General features: G+C 43.8%; 1 protein-coding gene across 1 annotated transcript in view; it reads left to right on the top strand.

Annotated features, from left to right (window-relative positions):
* The window catches only part of sspo (SCO-spondin), a 148,128-nt gene that overhangs the window by 96,543 nt on the left and 30,980 nt on the right, over window positions 1-20,605 (top strand). Inside the window, exons 94-103 of the mRNA XM_075452417.1 lie at window positions 2,876-3,028; window positions 3,126-3,172; window positions 3,279-3,449; window positions 3,630-3,806; window positions 8,102-8,257; window positions 8,345-8,469; window positions 10,458-10,597; window positions 11,664-11,710; window positions 11,809-12,048; window positions 17,545-17,706. Of these exons, the coding sequence (XP_075308532.1) occupies window positions 2,876-3,028; window positions 3,126-3,172; window positions 3,279-3,449; window positions 3,630-3,806; window positions 8,102-8,257; window positions 8,345-8,469; window positions 10,458-10,597; window positions 11,664-11,710; window positions 11,809-12,048; window positions 17,545-17,706 (1,418 nt within the window). The remainder of the gene's footprint in view (window positions 1-2,875; window positions 3,029-3,125; window positions 3,173-3,278; window positions 3,450-3,629; window positions 3,807-8,101; window positions 8,258-8,344; window positions 8,470-10,457; window positions 10,598-11,663; window positions 11,711-11,808; window positions 12,049-17,544; window positions 17,707-20,605) is intronic.

The following is a 20,605-nucleotide window of genomic DNA, read 5'->3' as shown; positions in this document are numbered from 1 at the left end:
CCAGTTAGCCTGGAAAATAATTATGTCATTTTAGTTTAGAGAAACTTACAAAAGCTTGAGCCTTTCTTTAACAAGTTCACAACAACACTCAGGATGTTTTTGGGATCTGGTTTAAGTATGAGCACACAATTTAAACAGGGCTAGCTGTGCTGATCTCATTTGTTTCTGTGAGAACACAGAACTGCTTAGATAGACCAGCCCAACTCTTAGTCAGTGGTGTTGGTTTTTTATACTGTTGTGGTACTCAGCAGCAGAGCAGTTTGAGGGTCTTCAGATAAAGGTCAACAGCGAAACAGCCGGTCAAAGCTGCTTCCTAAAAGAACTGTCGCATCTCTACTATGTAATAATGCAATAAGCACATTAATACAATGTTGCAAGATGTGTTTGGTGGCAGGGTCACAAAGCAGCATTATAATTAATTAAATGATAACATTTCCATCCATATATCCATTTTCTGTACCCGCTTAATCCAATTCCGGGTGGCAAAGGTTATAAAAGTTCCCATCATGATGGTAGAAAGTGCTACTGACGAGTTAAGACCAGCTGGAGACTTGAGTGACACGTGCAACCTTGGTTTAGCACCTGCTAGTACAAAACTCAAGTGTGTTGGAAAGGTAATGTGTGTATATTTGAGCCCCTCCGCTGTGATATTTGTTGAGCAGCTGGTGTAGCAGGAAGAGATCACCATCTGTTGATCCATTACCCCAGTAATCCTCTCTGCCATCACAAACTGACATAAAAGCCTGGATGGACAATAACTACTTAAAGCTCAACAGCAATAAGACAGAACTCCTAATCACCGGACCCAAAACGTCACCCTTCTCATTGATGGTCATCTTGTCGCCCCCTCCCCCTCTGTACTCAACCTCGGTATCACAATGGACTCCACCCTCTCATATCAAACACACATCAACCATATCACCAGAATACGCTTCTTCCACCTCCGGAATATCGCTCGCCTCCGTCCCTGCCTCCCCAGTCTTCAGCTGAAACACTCATCTACGCCTTCATCACTTCCAGACTTGATTACTGCAATAGCCTTCTTTATGGACTTCCCTCCACTCATCTTCAAAAATTGCAGAACATTCAGAACTCCGCTGCCCGCCGTCTCACAAGCACCCGCTCCAGAGAACATACCCCCCCCATCCTCCAACAGCTCCACTGGCTCCCTGTTCAATACCGTATCCAATACCAGCTCCTCCTCCTCGCCTACATGTCCCTCCATAACCTGCCTGCCCCCCCCCCTCCTCCTCACTGACCTTCTACAACCGTCCCACCCGCCACCTGTGCTCTGCCAACACCAACCGTCTCACACCTGTCACCAGCGCTAAGCGCCACACCTCGGGGGACCGAGCCTTTGCCGTCGCTGTCCCCCTCCTCTGGAACTCACGTCCACAACTCATCAGAAACTCGGACTCATTACAGAATTTCAAATCGCTCCTCAAAACCCTCCTGTACACAGGCTTTCCTTTAATGTGTTTTTTTTTGCACGTGTTAAGCGTCTTTGAGTGTCCAAAAAAGTGCTATATATGTTTGATGTTTATTATAATTATTATCAAATTAACCTTCAATTAGTGCATAATTTAAGTCAAACAGAATAATGTCAGCATCATTATGGGGTATAATGTATATATTTATTTATGTTTGCTTCAAAGTAATTAAATATACAATCCATTAGTCAAGCAAACTTGATTGGAATAACAGCGGACTATTTTAGGAAACTCCTACGACAGCTCTGGATCACTCGTAAATTCTGTTCGTACCTGAAAGAAAACGTAAAATACGAAAAGATTGGTGAATGTGCAAATTCTCTTAATCACTCGTACGCACGATTTAAGAACAAATCTGTGCGTACGAACGGTTGTTGCATGAGGCCCTTGAGGCATTGCTTCAGAGAACTTGTGTTGAGAGTTTTGGGATGTTAATGTCACACCCAGACATTTGCAGGACACAGGAGCAGGTGATGTAAATCCAAAGCTTTTATTCAGGAGGAACACGGTTGTCCAAACTCTCCCAGAGAGAACAAAAAGGACTATATAAGTTATCAATAATACCATATACTTCTCCCAAAATGAGAGAAGTATATCTATGAAAAGTTATAGAAATAATAATCACTCCACTGAGGAGGAAAAACAAAGGCTTTGAAACTTTAAACTAATAATCGCTCCTGCTACGGAGGAAAACAAAAACCCTCTCCTGTAAAAATAGGAGGCACTAAGGTATGAAACTTTACTAAGAAACGAAAAATCACTCCACTCGGAGGAAAACGCAAAAATGCTATTAAACTTAATCTGTTCTTTAACAAGGCTATAAATACAAAAGTTATCCAAAAACTCTCTTAGCGAGATCAGAAACGTGGCATAGAACATGGACTTAGGTTTTGAAAGCAAGAGTGAAGTATGTTGGCTACAACGATAACGACACACTGGCACAAGACAAGGGGAGACTTCAACTCTTATACACACAGGGTTAACGGGGAACAGGTGGAATCACGAGGAAGGGCAAGTGACCTGAAACGAGAGGGGAGTTAATCTTTCAAAATAAAACAGGAAGTGACGAGACATGACATGGAGACGAGACAAAAAACCCACTTGACCTCACCGCGGTGTGACAGTTAAATGAAACTGATTAGTCTGTTGGTTGGGAGGTTTAGTCCTCAGTAACGCAGCATGACATTCAATAAAAAATGTGGCTGCCAGTGACTCAGGGATGTCTGTGTTATTAGTGGAATGACAGTAACAACAATCTTACTTACATGTTTGGGAGTTCTTAAGACTTGGGCTAAATAATAGTATATAAAAATTGTCTTTCTCCACGTGTTCCAGTCAACCAGAGAGGAGGAACGATGGCTGACAGCTGTTTTGTGTTATTCCAGGTCCCTGATCCCAGAGACTGAAGGAACAGATTGCCACTTTGAGGAAGTTCAGCAGAAATCCTGCAACCCAGGACCCTGCCCACCTATCTGTCTCCTTGACGACCAGGAACTCAGTGTGGGAGACACCTGGCTACAGGGAGAGTGTAAGCAATGGTGAGAAAGACGAAGACAAACACAGAGGATGCAAACATTTAAAGTTGAAACCAGCACTGAAAATCTGAGATATAATACTTCTTTGTTTGCTTACCAGCATATGCACCCCAGAGGGAGTTTACTGTCTGGACACTGACTGCAGAGGTAGGTCACTGTAGTCATTCTGACCAAACAGTGTACACAGTGGGCCCAAACTGGCCTCCAACCAAAGAGTCTAATAAAGATCACTAATTCTTTGTGTTGTTTCCAGTGGATGGTGGTTGGACCCCCTGGTCAGTGTGGTCTGATTGCTCTGTAACGTGTGGTCAGGGCATACATGTTAGAACCCGGGCCTGTATCAACCCCCCTCCACGAAACAACGGGACTCACTGCAGCGGACCGGAGAGAGAAAGCCAGTTCTGTCAGAGCCCTCCCTGCTTGGGTTTGTTCAATGAGACAATCACTGGTCTTCTCTTTTACTGTCAGTGCCTTCATGGTGTACCTGGTCGGTCTATGTAGTGCACTGCCCGATCTCTTGGTATAACTTGATATAGATGATGATCGACGTATTATAGAGGAAAACACTGTCCAAACTTGCTCTTGTTAACTCTGTTGTCCACAGATGAGCTTTGCCCATGGTCGCCATGGTCACCATGCTCCCAGAGCTGTGGGGCAGGCTCTGTGACACGACACAGGGTGTGTGCGTGTGAGGAGGGAGGCGATTCTGCGTGTCCCCCTGAGGTTGAAGCTGTGAGGATGAGTGAGGAGACTCAGCTGTGTTATAAACAGCCCTGTCCAGGTACACGCAGCCAAAATCTTAACAAAGCATGCTCTGAGCAGCAGACACCCAGGAGTACTGAAGCTACACAGAGCTGGACAGTGTGTGCTCCACACTCTGGAGACATGTTGGGAGATTCAGAGTAGGTGTTAATATTGCGTCCAGCCCATCAATATCGTCAGCATGTTACAAGAACAGAGGGCCCATCGTACAAGTTATAATATAAAGAATTAATATGGATATTGTTGCGTACACCCAATATACACTACTCACAAGAAGTTCAGAAATTTCAGGTTGAACCTAAAATGCATTAAAACCTTTACATGTGAACTTAATGTGACCCTCTGTAAACCTTTAAAGATGCACAGGTCCAACTGTTCAGTGTTTCAGTACTTTTTGACCAATACATTTCCTGGTTCAATTAGAATTGGTATTTAAACAGTCCTTCTCATGAGACCAAGACAACCCCTAACAATCCATCTCCAGTACCTCGCCATTGTGAGGCTTCAAACAGGATGTTCTCTGACGGATGTGGCCGCTGAGCTTAGAGTGTCACAGGGTGTCATCAGCGGGTTGCAACAGAGATACTGGAAGAGTCCCAGAAAGGCATAGAAGTGGACGTCCCACACTGATGAGCGCTTCATTGTGAACAGTGCCCTGAGGACCCAGATGATGAATGCCACTCAACTCCAGGCACATTTAAGGGAGGTGATAGGCACCCAAGTGTCACGTCAGACCATTAGAAAGCGTTTCCATCAGCGTGGTCTGCGTGCTAGACGACCTGCGAGGGTACCTGAGCACACCACTAGGCACAGGTGTCATCGTCCTGCATGGGCCGGGGACCATTTACCCTGGATGAGGGACCAGTGGGACTCAGTGCCGTTCTCTGATGAAAGTCGATTCACGTTGAGCAGAAATGATGGCCGCCAACGATGTTGGAGACGTCAAGGAAAGCGCTATGCATCAGCCACTGTTGGTGGAGCCTTTGGTGGTGGTGTTACAGTGTGGGCAGGTGTGTCTAGTCAGTAGAGAACTGCCCTACACTTTGTGACAAGCCCATACTACCTGAATTACATCATTAATCCAGTCATTGTGCCCCTGCATGAACAACACAGGCCTAATTTCATCTTCATGGACGACAGTGCTGCAGCTCATCGGGGTCGCATCATTAGGGAACGGCTGCTGGACACTGGGGTACCTCAGGTGGAGTGGCCTGCACTTTCTCCAGACCTGAATCCCATAGAAAACCTATTGGATCAGCTGAGTCGCCCTGTAGAGGCTCGTAACTCTGTACCCCAGAACCTCAATGACCTGAGGGCCGCCCTTCAAGAAGAGTGCGATGCCTCAGTACACAACAGACCCGTGAACAGCATGAGACGTCGTTGTCAAGCTGTAATTGATGCTCAAGGGCACATGACAAGTTATTGAGACATTGACATTTTTTGTTGTGGTATACTCACCACTGTTGTTGGCTTTTGTTTCAATAAATTGTTTGAGATGAGGAAATCACCAGTGCATGCTTCTACTTACATGCCCTTTTCGTATTTTTATTCTAAATTTCTCACTTTTTTCGTACGAAGGTCTCGTACGAACACGCCACGTCAGATTCAACACACGCTCTTTACCTCGAAAAAAATTTGGAAACGACCTGCGTAAATGATGAATGCCACCCATGCGTATCTAAGTTTACATGCACGAGGATAGTAGATTTGCATACTCCACGCCCAAAATAATACCATATAAGGCTGTGCTTCCTCTCTCCTGTGCCAGGAAGTGTTGAGTGTTGAATCATGAGAATGGCATCAAAGCGCAAAAAGAACAACTTTAGGGGCTCTGAGACTGAAGTTCTGCTTTCAGAGATCCAGAAAGGAAAATCTGTCATTTTGAGCAGTCAGCAGTGGAATTACGGGACCTGCTAAAGCCAAGAAATGGGAAGTTATTACGAGTGCTGTTAATTCTGTGTCACCTGTGGTTCATAATGTCACCGAAATAAAGAAAAAATGGTTTGATATGAAAATGGCTTAAAAAAAACAAACAAAAGAAACATCTCGCCATGGTCAGGCGCTCGATGACTAAAGCCAGAATAATCTGGCATGCCTTCTCTGGGCTATAGAGCAGTTTGCCCCCCGCTGCATCGAGACACCCACCTGGCCTTCAGCTCAGTGCGCTCCACCACAGCAAGGGTGCTTTGATGCGTATATGTGTGCAGTCTATTGCTCCGATTATGTTTGGCAGTCCAGCCACGGCATGAAAGTCCCTCGGGCCAGGTTCTTTTTGCTTCGAGTTCTTGTAAAAATAATCTGTGTATCTTCTTACATACTCTTTGCTTCCCAGAGTTGTGTTTCCTGCACCCAGTTCTCTGGCTCCCAAGATCAGTACCTCTTGGACCTCTTCACTGTTCCCTGCCTGGACCCATTCCCTCACCAGTCATCATTATTCAGAGGAATTCACTCACCTGGTTTAATCTGCCTGCTCGCCCTCCTACAACTCTGGATTCATCTCCCAGTCAGCCGATCTCTGCTTCACCCCTCCCGTTGATGTTTTTTCCTGCAAAACTCTAAGACCGTTTACTCCCTATTGACTCTTCTGGACATTACTCACCTGAACTCACTCTCTCATAATAGTAATCTCTCCGTACAGTTCTCCAGCCAAGGTTGCCCCAGTGTTTTCCCCTGCCGTTCTCCAGTACTCCTTATCCCCGGAATAAACCTGTGTTGCTCTGTTGAAATCTTGCTTTTGAGTCCATCTCTCGTTTTGGCTTTTAGCCTCTATGACAGTTGTGGCTCTAGCAAGCTACATATTTGCAGCAGCACAGTTGTTGGCAATCTAAATTGCGATGACAGCCATTCGTCTGTCTCCGCAAGGATATCTACACGGTCTCGGAACACACGCTCTCTTCCAAGAGCCTGACATGCCAAGGCATCCAAAACTAGCAAGTCAGCCGCTGGTTACACTTCCCATTGACCTTGTTATATACAGAGTCAAATAAACCTTCAATTAGTGCATAATTGAAGTCAAACAGAATAATGTCAGCATCATTATGGGGTATAATGTCTATATTTATTTATGATATCTTTTAAGTATTCAATATGCAATCCACAAGTCAAGCAAACTTGATTTGAATAACAATTTTACATGATTCCTATGACAGCTCTGGATCACTGGTAAATTCTGTTCATACCTGAAAGAAAACTTAAAATACGAAAAAATTGGTGAATGCGCAAATTCTGTTAAATCTCTCGTACGCACGACTTAAGAACAAATCTGTTCGTATCGTATGAATGGTTGTTGCATGAGGCCCATTGTTCCTCAAAGAAAGATTGTAGAGGGAGAAATATGCAAACCCCTTCCAGAGCAGAATACCATTAAAGCATTCCAGGAATCTGGAGGAGTTTCAGTGTGTAAAGGACAAGGGAGCAAGCCTAAGCTGGACACCCGTGATCTCTGATCCCTCAGACGGCGCTGCATCAAGAACCCTCAGTCATCAAGAGCAGATAGAACCACATGGACAAGGGATTACTGTGGGAAACCTTTGTCAAGCACTACAATACAGAGTTCCATTCACAGACTTTACCCTGTAATAATGAGGAAAAGCTTTCTGCAGTTAGATAAAAGTCAAAGATTATGTAAGGCCGATTTCAGACCAGAGCGTGGCGTGGCGGCAGCGAAACGACGGCAGTCTTACGCCGGTTATCAGGCGGTGTGTTCAACTTGGCTTTTCACACCGGACAGTCCGCGGCCGCGGTAGTTCTGCTCCAGCCCTGTCTGCATTCCCCATTCATTTCAACGGGACACCACCGGCCGCCGCCGGCTGCTGCCGTCCAAATTCCGCTCGAGTTCTGATAACCGGCGTAAGACTGCCGTCGTTTCGCTGCCGCCACGTCACGCTCTGGTCTGAAATCGGCCTAAAGATCACCATCACTCTTTTCAAATTTGGGGTTTTAAATGGTACTTTAAGAAGGTCACATGAAATGTAAGCAAGATCACATTATTTACTGACCAGGAGGATATTCTGGACTGTAGACTGTATATATGGTCATCATCACTTATGTAACTTTGGTTTGAGATTCAGTAACTCAGTAGATGAGGTGATTGGACTTTTTCTTTCTTTCTTGTTGTCACCTTAAAAGAACATAACTCAATGTTCTAAATATTTGGTGTAATGTGTGCTTTAAAATGGATGCATTGTACACTTACTGATCAGGAAGCTGACCCAGCGGGACCAACATTAGTGATGCTGCAGACAGAAGTCAAACACACATAAGAATGAGTGTGTTTAAACCTAGGGACACTTGACGAATAGTCTTGTTTTGCAGGTTGTCCCATGTCAGCATGGAGTGTTTGGTCTCAGTGCTCATGTACATCTCAGAGGCGGCAACGCTACCGTGTAGCACTCACAGTGGCCACCAGGGGCCAGCAGTGCTCTCCTGTTGAGACACAGAGCCGGCCATGCAGTGTGAGTCAGTGTCACGGTGAGTTCACCACTCAGTGTGCACATAGGTGTGTGTGTTGATACTCTGCAGGAGCTGTAGTAATTCAGGTATTTTCCCTGTTTGCAGCCTGCGAAGCTCCATTTGTGTACTCTGCATGTGGTGCTCCCTGTGAGAAACAGTGTGCACTGCTAACCAGTGGAGATGTGTGCTCAGGTGTCAGGGAGTGTACACCCGGCTGTTACTGCCCACAGGTGAATTCTTCTATCATTCAAAAACTGTATTATTTCTTCTTGCCATTTACCTTAGCGTATCAGGAGTATATATTTTATATATTTTTATATTTTGGACCGAAAAAAAAAAAGTTTCTGTGCAATCTGTTGGTTTCCTTAGCTAGGAAATTGTTTTTGAATTGGCTCTATATGAACAAATTGGATTATTTTATGAATAATTATGATTACAATTAATTGAATTCCAATTGGCTTGAATTGGACTTTATTATCTAAGTGCCTTGAGATGACATTTGTTGTATTTGGCGCTATATAAATAAAAATGAATTGAATTTAATACATTAGGATGATATATGCGGCGGTGGCTCAGTGGGCTGTCCAGTAACCGGAAGGTCGGAGGTGCAATTCCCACTCTCGCCGCTCAAAAAGATTGATGCCACAGCTGAGGTGCCCTTGAGCAAGGCACACTTACCCCCATGCTCCCCAAGTACTGTGATTGGCTGCCCACCGCCAGTGTACGGCATCTGTCTCCATGAGTGTGGGACCATGTGCACGTGTGTTCAACAGGTGCCCACCTGGATGGGTCAAATGCCGAGCCGCAATTCTGTGTTAACACTCGAGTGTGTACATGACAATGAAGTCATCTCTTATATGTTCTGTCCCATTCAGTGAAGTTACACCTTTTACACAAAATGAATCAAAGCAGAATACTCATAATGTCAAACCTTGTGTTTTCAGATACAAGAATGAATAGAACTCGTAACACAGTAATTACTTTAAAGGAATAATCCAGATGTGCGTTGCCTGTAGTGAATCAAAGTACCTGACTTACTGAAATGTATTTAGCAAAACGAGCTACGTTGTTTTTCCTCACACATCACAGATTCAAACACACCAGTCCATGTTACATCATTTTATTCTTGTCTCTGAGTAGCCTATAAATCTTTGAATTGCACACATCAGCGTTGTATCTATCTGGATATATTTATTCCAATCTGAAGACAAGAATGGGAATATGAAAAAACACGGCATGGAAAGGCTCCATTTGGTTGTTAATACAACATTTGATATGAATTGTGATGACACTTTTATGAACGTTGACCGACTGTGGAAACCTAAGACGTGCCCACGACAACGGTAACGACAGATAAACGCAGAACATTTCGACAGATGTGCCTATCTTGCACACGGCGACGGCGTTTTTACGAGTTCAAAACGGAGAAAACGCAAACGCCCTCCAGAGTGGAGATCTTGAAAACGATCCAACCTCTCATCGCCGTAGGAACAGTTCAAAACGCAGAAGTGCGTTTTTTGCACACGTTAAGTGGGTAGTTCTCCATGAACGACTCCCATATCTCACTATATTTATTTTGGACACTCTCCCAATCCACATTATCCACTGCCTTCCTGGCTTTGTAGTTCAGTGTCGTGTTCAGGAGCAACTGGACCTCATCATCTGTCCAAACAAAGTTTGAAGGCGTACTGTTGGTGCCGCCGCGCTTCGCCATTTTCTTCCAACTGAAGCGGGGGAAGTAGCCACAAAACAGGCATTTCTCATATTTATTAATATATAACAATATAACTCATATAACAATACCAAAGGTATTGTTGCTACTGCCACCTACGTCCGGGGCGTGCATACTACATCGGCAAACTGCGAGTTTTATGAGTTTTATGAGTTTTCCCTGTTCCCATGGATAGACAGATATCCACCCCCAAGCGCTCGTGAGAACGCAGATAAATTGTGGAGGAAAAAAACGGACATCTGCGTTAATGCTTCAGAGCGTTGTCGTGGGCACGTAGCCTAAATCTGGATTGATGATGCAGCTGTACACAGGGCTGATGATGGCACCTGGAACACACAGCACTTCAAATTCCTTTGAGAAAACCTTTTAATTACATATAGTTTCATCAATAGTTGAAATTTGAACTAATGAACTAAAACAAGAACTGTACCTGTATGTGTATGTGTGTGTGTGTGTTTTTAGTGAATCCTGTGTTTTCCCTCCCAGGGCCTGCTGCAGCAGAATGGGAGCTGTGTTCCACCAGAGGAATGTGGCTGCATCTACCTGCAGCACCAAACGTCAGGTCATCCGCCCACGCCGGTCACTGTGCCTCAGGGGGCTACAGTTACTGTAGACTGCAGCACCTGGTGAGACCTGAGCTGTTAAACAACATCAGACCTCTGATGCCTCAGATTATTTTGTTTTTCTGATGCATTAACCTTGTAGCACCCAAGCATATGAATAATCATTGAAAAAAATCATTTTGGCTCTTCTTGCATCTTTTTGGGTGGGAATAAACCAATATTTTTGGAATTTTTGGAATTAGGCTATTTTTGATCATTTTAGGCAATGTTGCATATTTGCAGCTGTGGGCTTTCCTGATTCATTTAGTTCACAAAACCAAGTCATTCTCTGCAGATCGTTTGGCAAAAAAGGTTTTAGTGAAAGTTCACCAGTAACTGCTGCTACCACAATAAAATGTATATAATAGACCTTTATTGAACATTCTTAATACAAAGTGCGGAACGCAACCATCTTAAACTTTCCATTCAACAACAAATCAAACAGATTTCACAGATCTTTGTTGTGAAAAAGTGAAGCACATATAAAATGCAAACAAATGTAATGTAAATAAAAAATGTGCACATGAAGCTAATAAAAAAATGCAAAAAAATAATCATAATAATACAATTTGGAGAGCTGAGCTCCCATTAGCGCTGTGAAAGGTGGACAAAGCAGAGCACACCAAACGAGAGCAGAACCAACTAGAACAGACCACCGCAAAGCAGAGTGTGATTCACTGAGCCAAGAAAATGATGCTGTGACAACTGTCGGCACATAAAATGTAATGTAAAAAAATATTACACATGAATGTAAATAATGTATGTAAATTTTAAAAATCAAATAATGTAATGTAAATAAAAATATAGATAAAAATATAATGTAAATAAATAAAAAGCTTGTTGCATATCTGCAACTGTGGGTGCTACAAGGTTAAGTAAGTCCTTAAAGTTTTGGGAAGGTTTATATCAGTCACTGTATGAACAGAGGACACATCCATCATAAAGTGTGTGTGTGTGTGTGTGTGTGTGTGTGTGTGTGTGGTGCATCTGAACTATCCTCTGTTGCTTTTCTTCCCTCCCTGTTGTCATTCACATTGTCTGGGTCCTCAGTTTAACATATTTTCTGTTTGCTGGCTCCTCTGTCCACAAGCCTTTGCCATGATGGGACCTTGCATTGTGACACAAGAGAGTGTGAAGGTAAGAAACAACAATAATGAGCAGAATGGAATAATTGCCCTCCCTGTTACCTTGCTTCTCTTCGTTATCCTGCCCTGTCTCGTTCTTCCTTCTTTCAGTCATCCTCAGCGAGTGGTCCGAGTGGACCACCTGCTCCTCCTGCATACCCTTTTCCTCCGTGCAGCTCAGCTCATCACTAGATGAGGTCATAAGTGGCACCACAATGGTCTCAATCCAGAGACGCTTCCGGGCCTGCTTGGACCTGGATTCTGGTCTTTCTATCGCAACAGAGGAGGAGAGCCAATGTCCAGAACCGGTGGTCGAGGAGAGGCTCTGTCCAGATGCTAACATGTGCAGAGGTAATGGTGTGGTGCAAGAGAGCACCAATATATTCACTTTCATCTTTGTCCAAAGACACATTCAGTTTCTCTGTCATCGTTCTGCTCTTGCTTTTGCTTCACAGCTGGAAAAGCAATAAATGATACAGTTTTGATCCATAATCCTCTGTTACGTGTCACACCAAAAAGATAACATTTCACATTGGTTGGTAGGGTTAACTATGGTTATGCAATGATTCTTGCTTGTTTCTTTGAGATGAGTATTGGATGAGTAGAGGACAAATGTTCTTTCAAAGCAACAACCAATAATTGATCATTGTAATTGCAATTTGGAAGTGCTTCATGTGTATACATGTAGTGTAAAAAAATCCAAACAGAAAGTTTTACACTTTACATACCGGCATGGACTGCATAATGAGTTCATTGAAAATAATCATTGTAGGTTTCTGGTATTTTAGCTTCATTCAAAGGTATGTTGAAGTATGGGGTTAAACAGTGAATATAGAATCAGGGTGTGTATGTATATATAGAGATAGAGAAACACTATATTGCCAAAAGTACTTGACGTCGGCCCACCCTTTGCAGCTATAGCAGCTTCAACTCTTCTGGGCAAGCTTTCCACAAGCTTTAGGAGTGTTTATGGGAGTTTTTGACCATTCTTCCAGAAGCACATCTGTGAGGTCAGACACTGATGTTGGACAGAAGGCCTGGCTCACAGTCTCTGCTCTGATTCATCCCAAAGGTGTTCTATCGGGATGAAGTCAGGACTCTGTGCAGGCCAGTCAGGTTCTTCCACACCAAACTGGCTCCTCCATGTCTTTATGGAGCTTTCTCTGTGCACTGGTGCGCAGTCATGTTGGAACAGGAAGGGGCCGTCCCCAAACTGTTTCCACAGAGCTGGGAGCATGAAACTGTCCAAAATCTCTTGGTATGAAGCATTCAGAGTTCCTTTCACTGGAACTAAGGGATCAAGCCCAGCTCCTGAACAACAACCCCACACCATAATCCCCCCTCCACCAAACTTTACACTTGGCACAATGCAGTCAGACAAGTACCGTTCCCCTGGCAACCGCCAAACCCAGACTCCTCCATCAGATGGCAGATGGAGAAGCGTGATTGGTCCCTCCAGAGAAGGCGTCTCCACTGCTGTAGAGTCCAGTGGCGGCGTGCTTTACACCGCTGCATCCGACGCTTTGCATTGCACTTGGTAATGTATGGCTTGGATGCAGTTGCCATGGAAACCCATTCCATGAAGCTCTCTGCGCACTTTTGAGCTAATCTGAAGGCCACATGAAGGTTGGAGGTCTGCAGCGACTGACTCTGCAGAAAGTTGGCGACCTCTGAGCACTATGAGCCTCAGCATCCTCTGACCCCGCTCTGTCATTTTACCTGGCCCACCACTTCCTGGCTGAGCTGCTGTCGTTCCCAATCTCTTCCACTTTGTTATAACACCACTGACAGCTGACTGTGGAACATTTAGCAGCGAGGAAGTTTCACCACTGGACTTGTTGCACAGGTGGCATCCTATCATGGTACCATGCTGGAACTCACTGAGCTCCTGAGAGCGAAACATTCTTTCACAGATGTTTGTAGAAGCAGTCTGCATGCTGAGGTGCCTGGATTTATACACCTGTGCTTATGGAAGTGAACAGCTGGATTTAATTATTTGGATGGGTGAGTGAATACTTTTGGCAATATAGTGTTTATATATACATATATATACACACATATCAGCCGCGGCTATTCAGAGACAACAGGGGAAGCCGGGCAGCCTCTCCCATTCTCTGGCGAAATTGCGAAATCTTCAATGTTAAATTGATGATAAAACAGTTATTCACAAAACACAAGATGTGCCCAATACTGCATTTACTTTCATAACTACAACATGTTGTCCTGTAGCTTAATGAAGTGATTTGTTCTGAAATCGCCGCTGTTCACTGAGGAATTCATGTTATGAAGCCGGGCTTCCGAGCCGGGGACGCCCGGCTTCAGGAGGGGGCGGGAGAGTCGAGTTTTTTTCTACAATTCTAGGTCATCATTGGCTAAATCGACAAAAAATCATCACTTCCAGAAGCCCGGCGTCTCTGGGGGTAGATGAGACGTGGGCGTGTCAATATGAGGGGCTGTGTCGTGATGATTGGAGTTAGCGTGTGTCCATCATGTGGCAGCCGAACTTTTAAGCGGGGAGAAGCACAGCCTATAGAATCTGTGGGAGAAGTACGCTGGAACTTCAGTCCCAAAGCGGATACCAAAGAGACTGGTTGGCTGTGAAAGTGCTGTCAGAGTTTCACTCATTTCCCATGGTTTCCATTTCCATCCTCACACACATACACTTTTGTAAATATTACACTGTAAATAAGAAACACATCCTTGTTGTTTAGAAGTTTTGTCAATAATATTCCTGTTGTGCTTTTGTTTGTCGTGTTAGCTAGTAGTTTTGTCACAATGGCGGCTATGCTCACAGCTAAGCAGTTAGCAACACCAAATGTAGTTGACATGCTTTTAGCCAAGCGTTTTGATAGTCTGTCATACGATGAACGTGTGAGAATCAAAGCCCAAGATAGACCGAAGCCCAAGCTCGATTTGATACAGAAATCTAAGGCACATAACAGGTCGTTTCAGGTTTCATGGTACGAGAAAGTGGAGTGGTTGACTGGGTCTCTCGTGACAAATAAACTGTACTGCTGGCCGTGTCTTTTGATGAAACCCTGTCAGGGAAATGTAGTTTGGTCAAAAGATGGATTTTCGGATCTCGCAAATTTTGATAGGGCTTACAGGCGGCATGAGAAAGGCAATGAGCATGTCTCCTCTTGTGCACGATTGTGTTGCCTAGGGAGAATTAGGGTAGAGCATGCCATCAGTGACGGAGCTCGGATCCAGTGTGCAAAGCACAACGAAACCGTGGCTCAAAACAGGGCTTTTCTAAAACGCCTGATTGACATCACGTCATTACTTGGCCACCAAGAGTTGTCATTCAGGAGGCACAATGAGAGTAGAGAATCAGATAATAAGGGAAACTACAGAGAATTCACAGAAACACTGGCAAAATACGACTCTGTCCTTGCAACACGTTTTCAGTCATCAACTGTGTTTTCTGGCATGTCCCACAGCATTCAAAATGACCTAATCAATGCACTTGCTGCCACTCTCTCTGATGAAATAACAAGTGAAGTGCAGACTGCTCCCTTTTTTGCTTGGCAGGTGGATGAGACCACTGACATCTCTTGTCATGCTCAAATGTCAGTCATTCTGAGATATGTAGATAGGGCAGGGCAAATTCAGGAGCGTTTTGTGGGAGTCTTTGATGTTTCAGAGGGCCGTGATGCTCAATCTGTGTTTGAGGTCTTGCAGCAGAACATGCAAAAGTACAACTTTGAAGAAAAGCTGGTGGCCCAGACTTATGATGGGGCTGCAGTTATGGCCTCATCTCTGAATGGCCTGCAGGCCAAAGTCAGGGCAGTAGCGCCCAGCGCCTTGTTTGTGCATTGTTATGCACATAGGCTGAATTTGGTGTTGTCTCAGGGGGCTAAGTGTATCGCTCCCGCCAGAATATTTTTTGCAACTTTGTCTGGTTTTACAACATTTTTTTCAAAGTCAACCAAGAAAACATCTCTTCTTGAGTCTGCAGACTGTTCAAGGCTACCCAAAAACGCCCCTACTAGGTGGAATTTCACATCCCGCATAGTGAGCACTGTCCTTGAAAATTATGATGCCTTGCTCAGGATTTTTGACACCATAATTTCTCACAACAACATGGATGATGAGACAGTTGACTGTGCCAAGGGCTATCTCATGAGGATGGAAGACTTTGAGTTTGCATTCCTTTTGCACTCATATTACCAAATCTTCTCTGAGACAGATGTTGTTTTTGACATTGTTCAGCATAAGGCCATGGATGTCCTTTTCTGCAAAAACAGAATAGAGGCCCTGCTTTCTTTTGACCAGGAGAAAAGGTCAGAAGAGGCTTTCCAGGCCGTGTATTTCGAAGCTGCACAGAAGACAACAGACCCTCGAGATGGGCCCATGAGAAAGCGCCATCCTACTAAGTCAGATCCTCAGGAGCATTACAAAAATTTGTACATGGCTATCCTGGACAACATCATTGAGCAGATATCACGGCGCTTTACAAACATGGAAAGTCTGCGCTTTTTAGAGCTAGTTAATCCAGGGAAGCTCGACGACATGAAACAAGTGTTTCCAGAGGAAGCTTTCCAGAGCCTAGTGAAAATGTATGGCCATTTCTTCGAAATGGGAAGACTGCGTTCGGAATTGAAAGTGTTTTATGCAGACACTGATTTGCAGAGCACAAGGGGAAAACTGTGTGACTTATTGTTATTTTTCAAAGACATGGAGTTGGACATTGCAATGCCCCAGCTTTGTAAACTGTTGACTCTGGTTGCAACAATTGGTGCTACATCAGCTGGAGTAGAGCGTAGCTTCTCTTGCTTGAAAAGAGTCAAGTCTTTCACGCGCAATACAATGGGCCAACATGGTTTAAGTAGCCTTGCTCTGTTGGCCATTGAGAAGAAGGTTGTGAAGTGTTTGGAAAGCACAACCACCTGGTATGACAGGGTCACAGACCATTTTCTGGAAAAGGAGCGAAGGGCAGAATTTGTTTATAAATAGTCTAATAGTGTTAGTGAATATGAAGTCTGAAGTGTGCATTTGGTTCAAGTTGAGTGGTTAAGAGAGTGTTATCGATTGTAATATATCCACCTGGGTGTGTGTTCAAGGCTTAGCTTATAGTTTAAAGGTGCACTGTGTAATACTTTTAGTTGTTTCTTTCCAGAATTCATGCTGCCCATTCACAAATGTTACCTTTTTTAAGAATACTTACCACCACCATCAAACTCTAAGTATTCATTATGACAGGGAAAAATGCTCCACAGATTCTGATCCAGCCACAGATCCAGCCATTTACAGGCCTTACATTCCATCATACTTGATTTTCGCCTTGCTGTGTGAATTTTCAAAGTCTATACCTTCTTTCTGTGTATTTGCTGGGCATACTTGTCATACCAGACACAGCTATGTTATAACTAATTCTTTTTAACTTTGCTATCTTCTGCTTTGGGATGGCACGAGCCACTACAACCCTGAACGCGTAATATGGGCTTCCCCTGTTTTAAAAGTCAGCAGCCGCCACTGAGACATATATATATATATTTATATATATATATATATATATATATATATCTATATATATATATAGATAGATATATATATGTATATATATATGTGTGTGTGTGTATATATAACCCTCTTATGTAATTAAGTTTTGTGTTCATTGCTTTTCAGTAACAAATAATGTCATCCATCTCAGCTTTTATTCACTCTGAATAAGTTTAATAGACCAGTCTAACACATGCCTCTTCCATATAAATCAGCAAAATGAATAAAGTAAGAAGTATCAAACACTTTTGTTCTTGTAGATGATGCAGGGTGCTTTAGCAGGGACTGGGATCCTTGTAATACAGTCAATTAAGTGTGGTTCTGATGATCAGTCTGCTCTTCCAGATCTGTGTCACTGGAGTGTTTGGAGCTCGTGGACAGCCTGTGCAGAGCCATGCAGCGGTGGAGTCAGGCAACGCTTCAGACATCCCCTGGCCTCTTCTGCAGAGCCCCGCTGTAGGAGCCACCAGACACAGAGCCAGAGCTGCAACACAGGACTCTGCCCAGGTACAATTACACTCACCCGAGCGAGTTCCTTACTCACCTGAGCGAGTTTTAAACTCACCTGAGCGAGTTTTAAACTCACCTGAGCGAGTTTTAAACTCATCTGAGCGAGTTTTAAACTCATCTGGACTAAAAAATCTTCTTTCCAACACAACAAGTCAGGCAGGTGGAATCCTCGCCACAGTTTGGCAACAGCTGTGCTCCTTACCGTCAGCAGCTGTCGACATCAGGGCTCGTCTTTCCCCTCTTTCTCCTTGCACTTTAATGCTTCTGTATATGCTTGTCAGTGATAGAACTTAACAAGAAAAAAGCAACAAAAATGAAGAATTTTGTTTCAAAAGTTTAGTCATCGGAACATTTAAGGAAAAGACATTTCAGATTTACTCTCTCATAGTTTCCTTTCTACTCTGAGGGTTGACAGCCTGTTTGGAGTTTGTGGGGTGAAATATAATGGAATCTGACAGCGTGATACAACGTTTAGTTCATCTGATGCATCTAATCAGAGCACAGTTAGCAGAGCAGAGCTGGTTTTTCATTACCTGGCTGCAGTACCACCACTTCTGCTGTGAGGTACAGTGCTGGATGCAGCACAGGTTAGATTTAGATGAATTTAGATGAAGTTGTCAGACAGTTGACCTGAAAAGAATTATACTATTCTTTGAGTCTTCATTGATCAGACAGGGAAAAGGTCAAGGTTTGATCGAGGCATTTGGATTTTGGCCAGCAGCAGGTGGTCAGAAGTGCTCTAAGTGTAGGTAAAACAATCACCTCTAGACTGTGGAAAGAAAACCACTCAGAGAGAGAATGGAAACATTAATACTGGGCAGTTTAACGGCATATTTATCTCTCCACACGTAAAAAATTCAGAAAAGAAAATGGAGCATAGTGGTGAGTTCAGCTACATATAAAGGTTTGGACATCCATTAAAAACCACTATGGTGGATGATTGGATGAATGCCACTGAAATCAACCTATACTGGGATGATGAGAAGAGAAAGGTGTAGAGAAGGCCTTGATTATGTGACAGAAGAAGCGGCAGGGTGAACGAATATAAAAGATGAATGGACAAAATGTGCTGCACACACAAGCCGAGCGATTTTGAAGATAAAGAAGTGGAACATTCAGAAGACCCCCAAAGAACCAGCTTAGGACAGCTGCAGTAAAGACCTGGCAATGCATCTCAAAGAGCAAACCTACCTTCAGCCCATGTTGATTGTTTCTGCACTCCGAGTAAGAGTTGCAGATATCCAGAGTCCCTCCACCACCGTGCATATCAATGTTTGCAGTTCAAGAACATTTGATTTGATATCTTTTTTAGCTTCTTGAAATAAAATGCCAAAGTTACGACTGTTATTTAATGGCCATTTTGTCAGTTTAAGTCTAAAGTATGACAGCAGAATTTTCTGGCATAGGTCCCGTATACTGTAACAGTGTATTCTAGTTTTCATTTCAAACGATCGATTGATTTCCCCAGAAAGTGTTTTTCTCTCCTGTGGCTTTACCCCCGGGTTGGTAAGTGTGTGTAGGATCCAAACACAAAATGAGCTGTTGTTGCCCCTGCTGCTTTCCAGAAGGGGGCTGCGGCTCTCCTGCTGTTGCCATGGAGGCAGGAGAACCAATATAGCTGGTAACAATACGACAGGACTTCAACCAAATATGTTTGAACTATAATCATCATTAACACAGTATCTCACATTCTAATTAGTTGAGTGACTTGATGTCACGTGACACAGTGCCTAACACTGTCATTTTTTACATTCAGAGCATTTATTTTCCATGATGTTTGCGTTTCCCCGACGGGAAGTTGAACAGCCAGCTGGGTTTATCTTAAGCTTAAAAGGTGACATAAAATACCACACACTCATACCTTTTAATATTTCATTATGTTTGTATCTATTGGATATTTTCTCCAATTTCTGATTGTCCTTCTGCATAAAATTTTAAAATTGCTCTTGCCTGTGTACGGAGCCCCTAAAGGGACATGGAGGGATTCTTTTTTTTGCGAGATCTCGCAATTTTTTTTCCCCCACATCAGTGAACCGGAAGTAAAACAGACACAGCGATGGAGGAGCCTACCCATCATCCGTGGGAGAATTTTATTGATTTCTATTTTAGTATTGGCCTAACATATAAAGACATCAAATCCGTTCTTGCACGTAGACATGGCTTTGACATAAAGCCTGATTTATACTCGGAAACCAGGTCGTCTGCGTGTGTGTCGCAGTTAACGCAGACATGCCCCCCCCCCTACACAGACACTACGCAGACACTACGCAGACACTCTGGTGCACCTCTTCAAAATTGTAACTCGCCGCAGACAGTGCCGCAGACATCGCCGCAGGGAGGAGAGAAAGGAGGCCTCTGATTGGTCAACTCTACATTCGCTCTACACTATGCGTATTTCCGGTTTGCTAACCGGCTGACGCTAACCGTGCTAACCGTGACGATTCTTTCGCCTCTCTGCCAGCTCCAGTAGTAGCAATATTTCTTCTATTTCTTGATCGATCAGCTGCATCTCAATCAAAGTGCGCATTCGTCCAGTCGCCATTGTTGTTGAATGACCTCCGTAACCGTAACACCCACAATCCTAGCTTGTTCGTGATTGTCCCTCTTGCGTTGTGGCGTGGGATTAACATAGCACAGACAGCGCTTCAAAAATAGGCATAAATCAAAAATAACTGCGTCGTGTCTGCGACAAGCTCACTGCGACACACTGCTGCGAGAGTATACACGAGCCTTAAGTGAGAGACATCTGAAAAGATGATGGGTAGGCTCCTCCATCGCTGTGTCTGTTTTACTTCTGGTTCACTGACGTGGGAAAAAAACTTTTGTGAGATCTTGCAATACTTTTTGCGAGATCTCGCAAAAAAAAAAAAAATCCCCCCATGTCCCTTTAGGGGCT

This window comes from Odontesthes bonariensis, chromosome 20 (genome assembly GCF_027942865.1).
Source record: "Odontesthes bonariensis isolate fOdoBon6 chromosome 20, fOdoBon6.hap1, whole genome shotgun sequence".
Classification (NCBI taxonomy): Eukaryota; Metazoa; Chordata; class Actinopteri; order Atheriniformes; family Atherinopsidae; genus Odontesthes; species Odontesthes bonariensis.
This window is presented reverse-complemented; position numbering and strand designations above follow the sequence as displayed.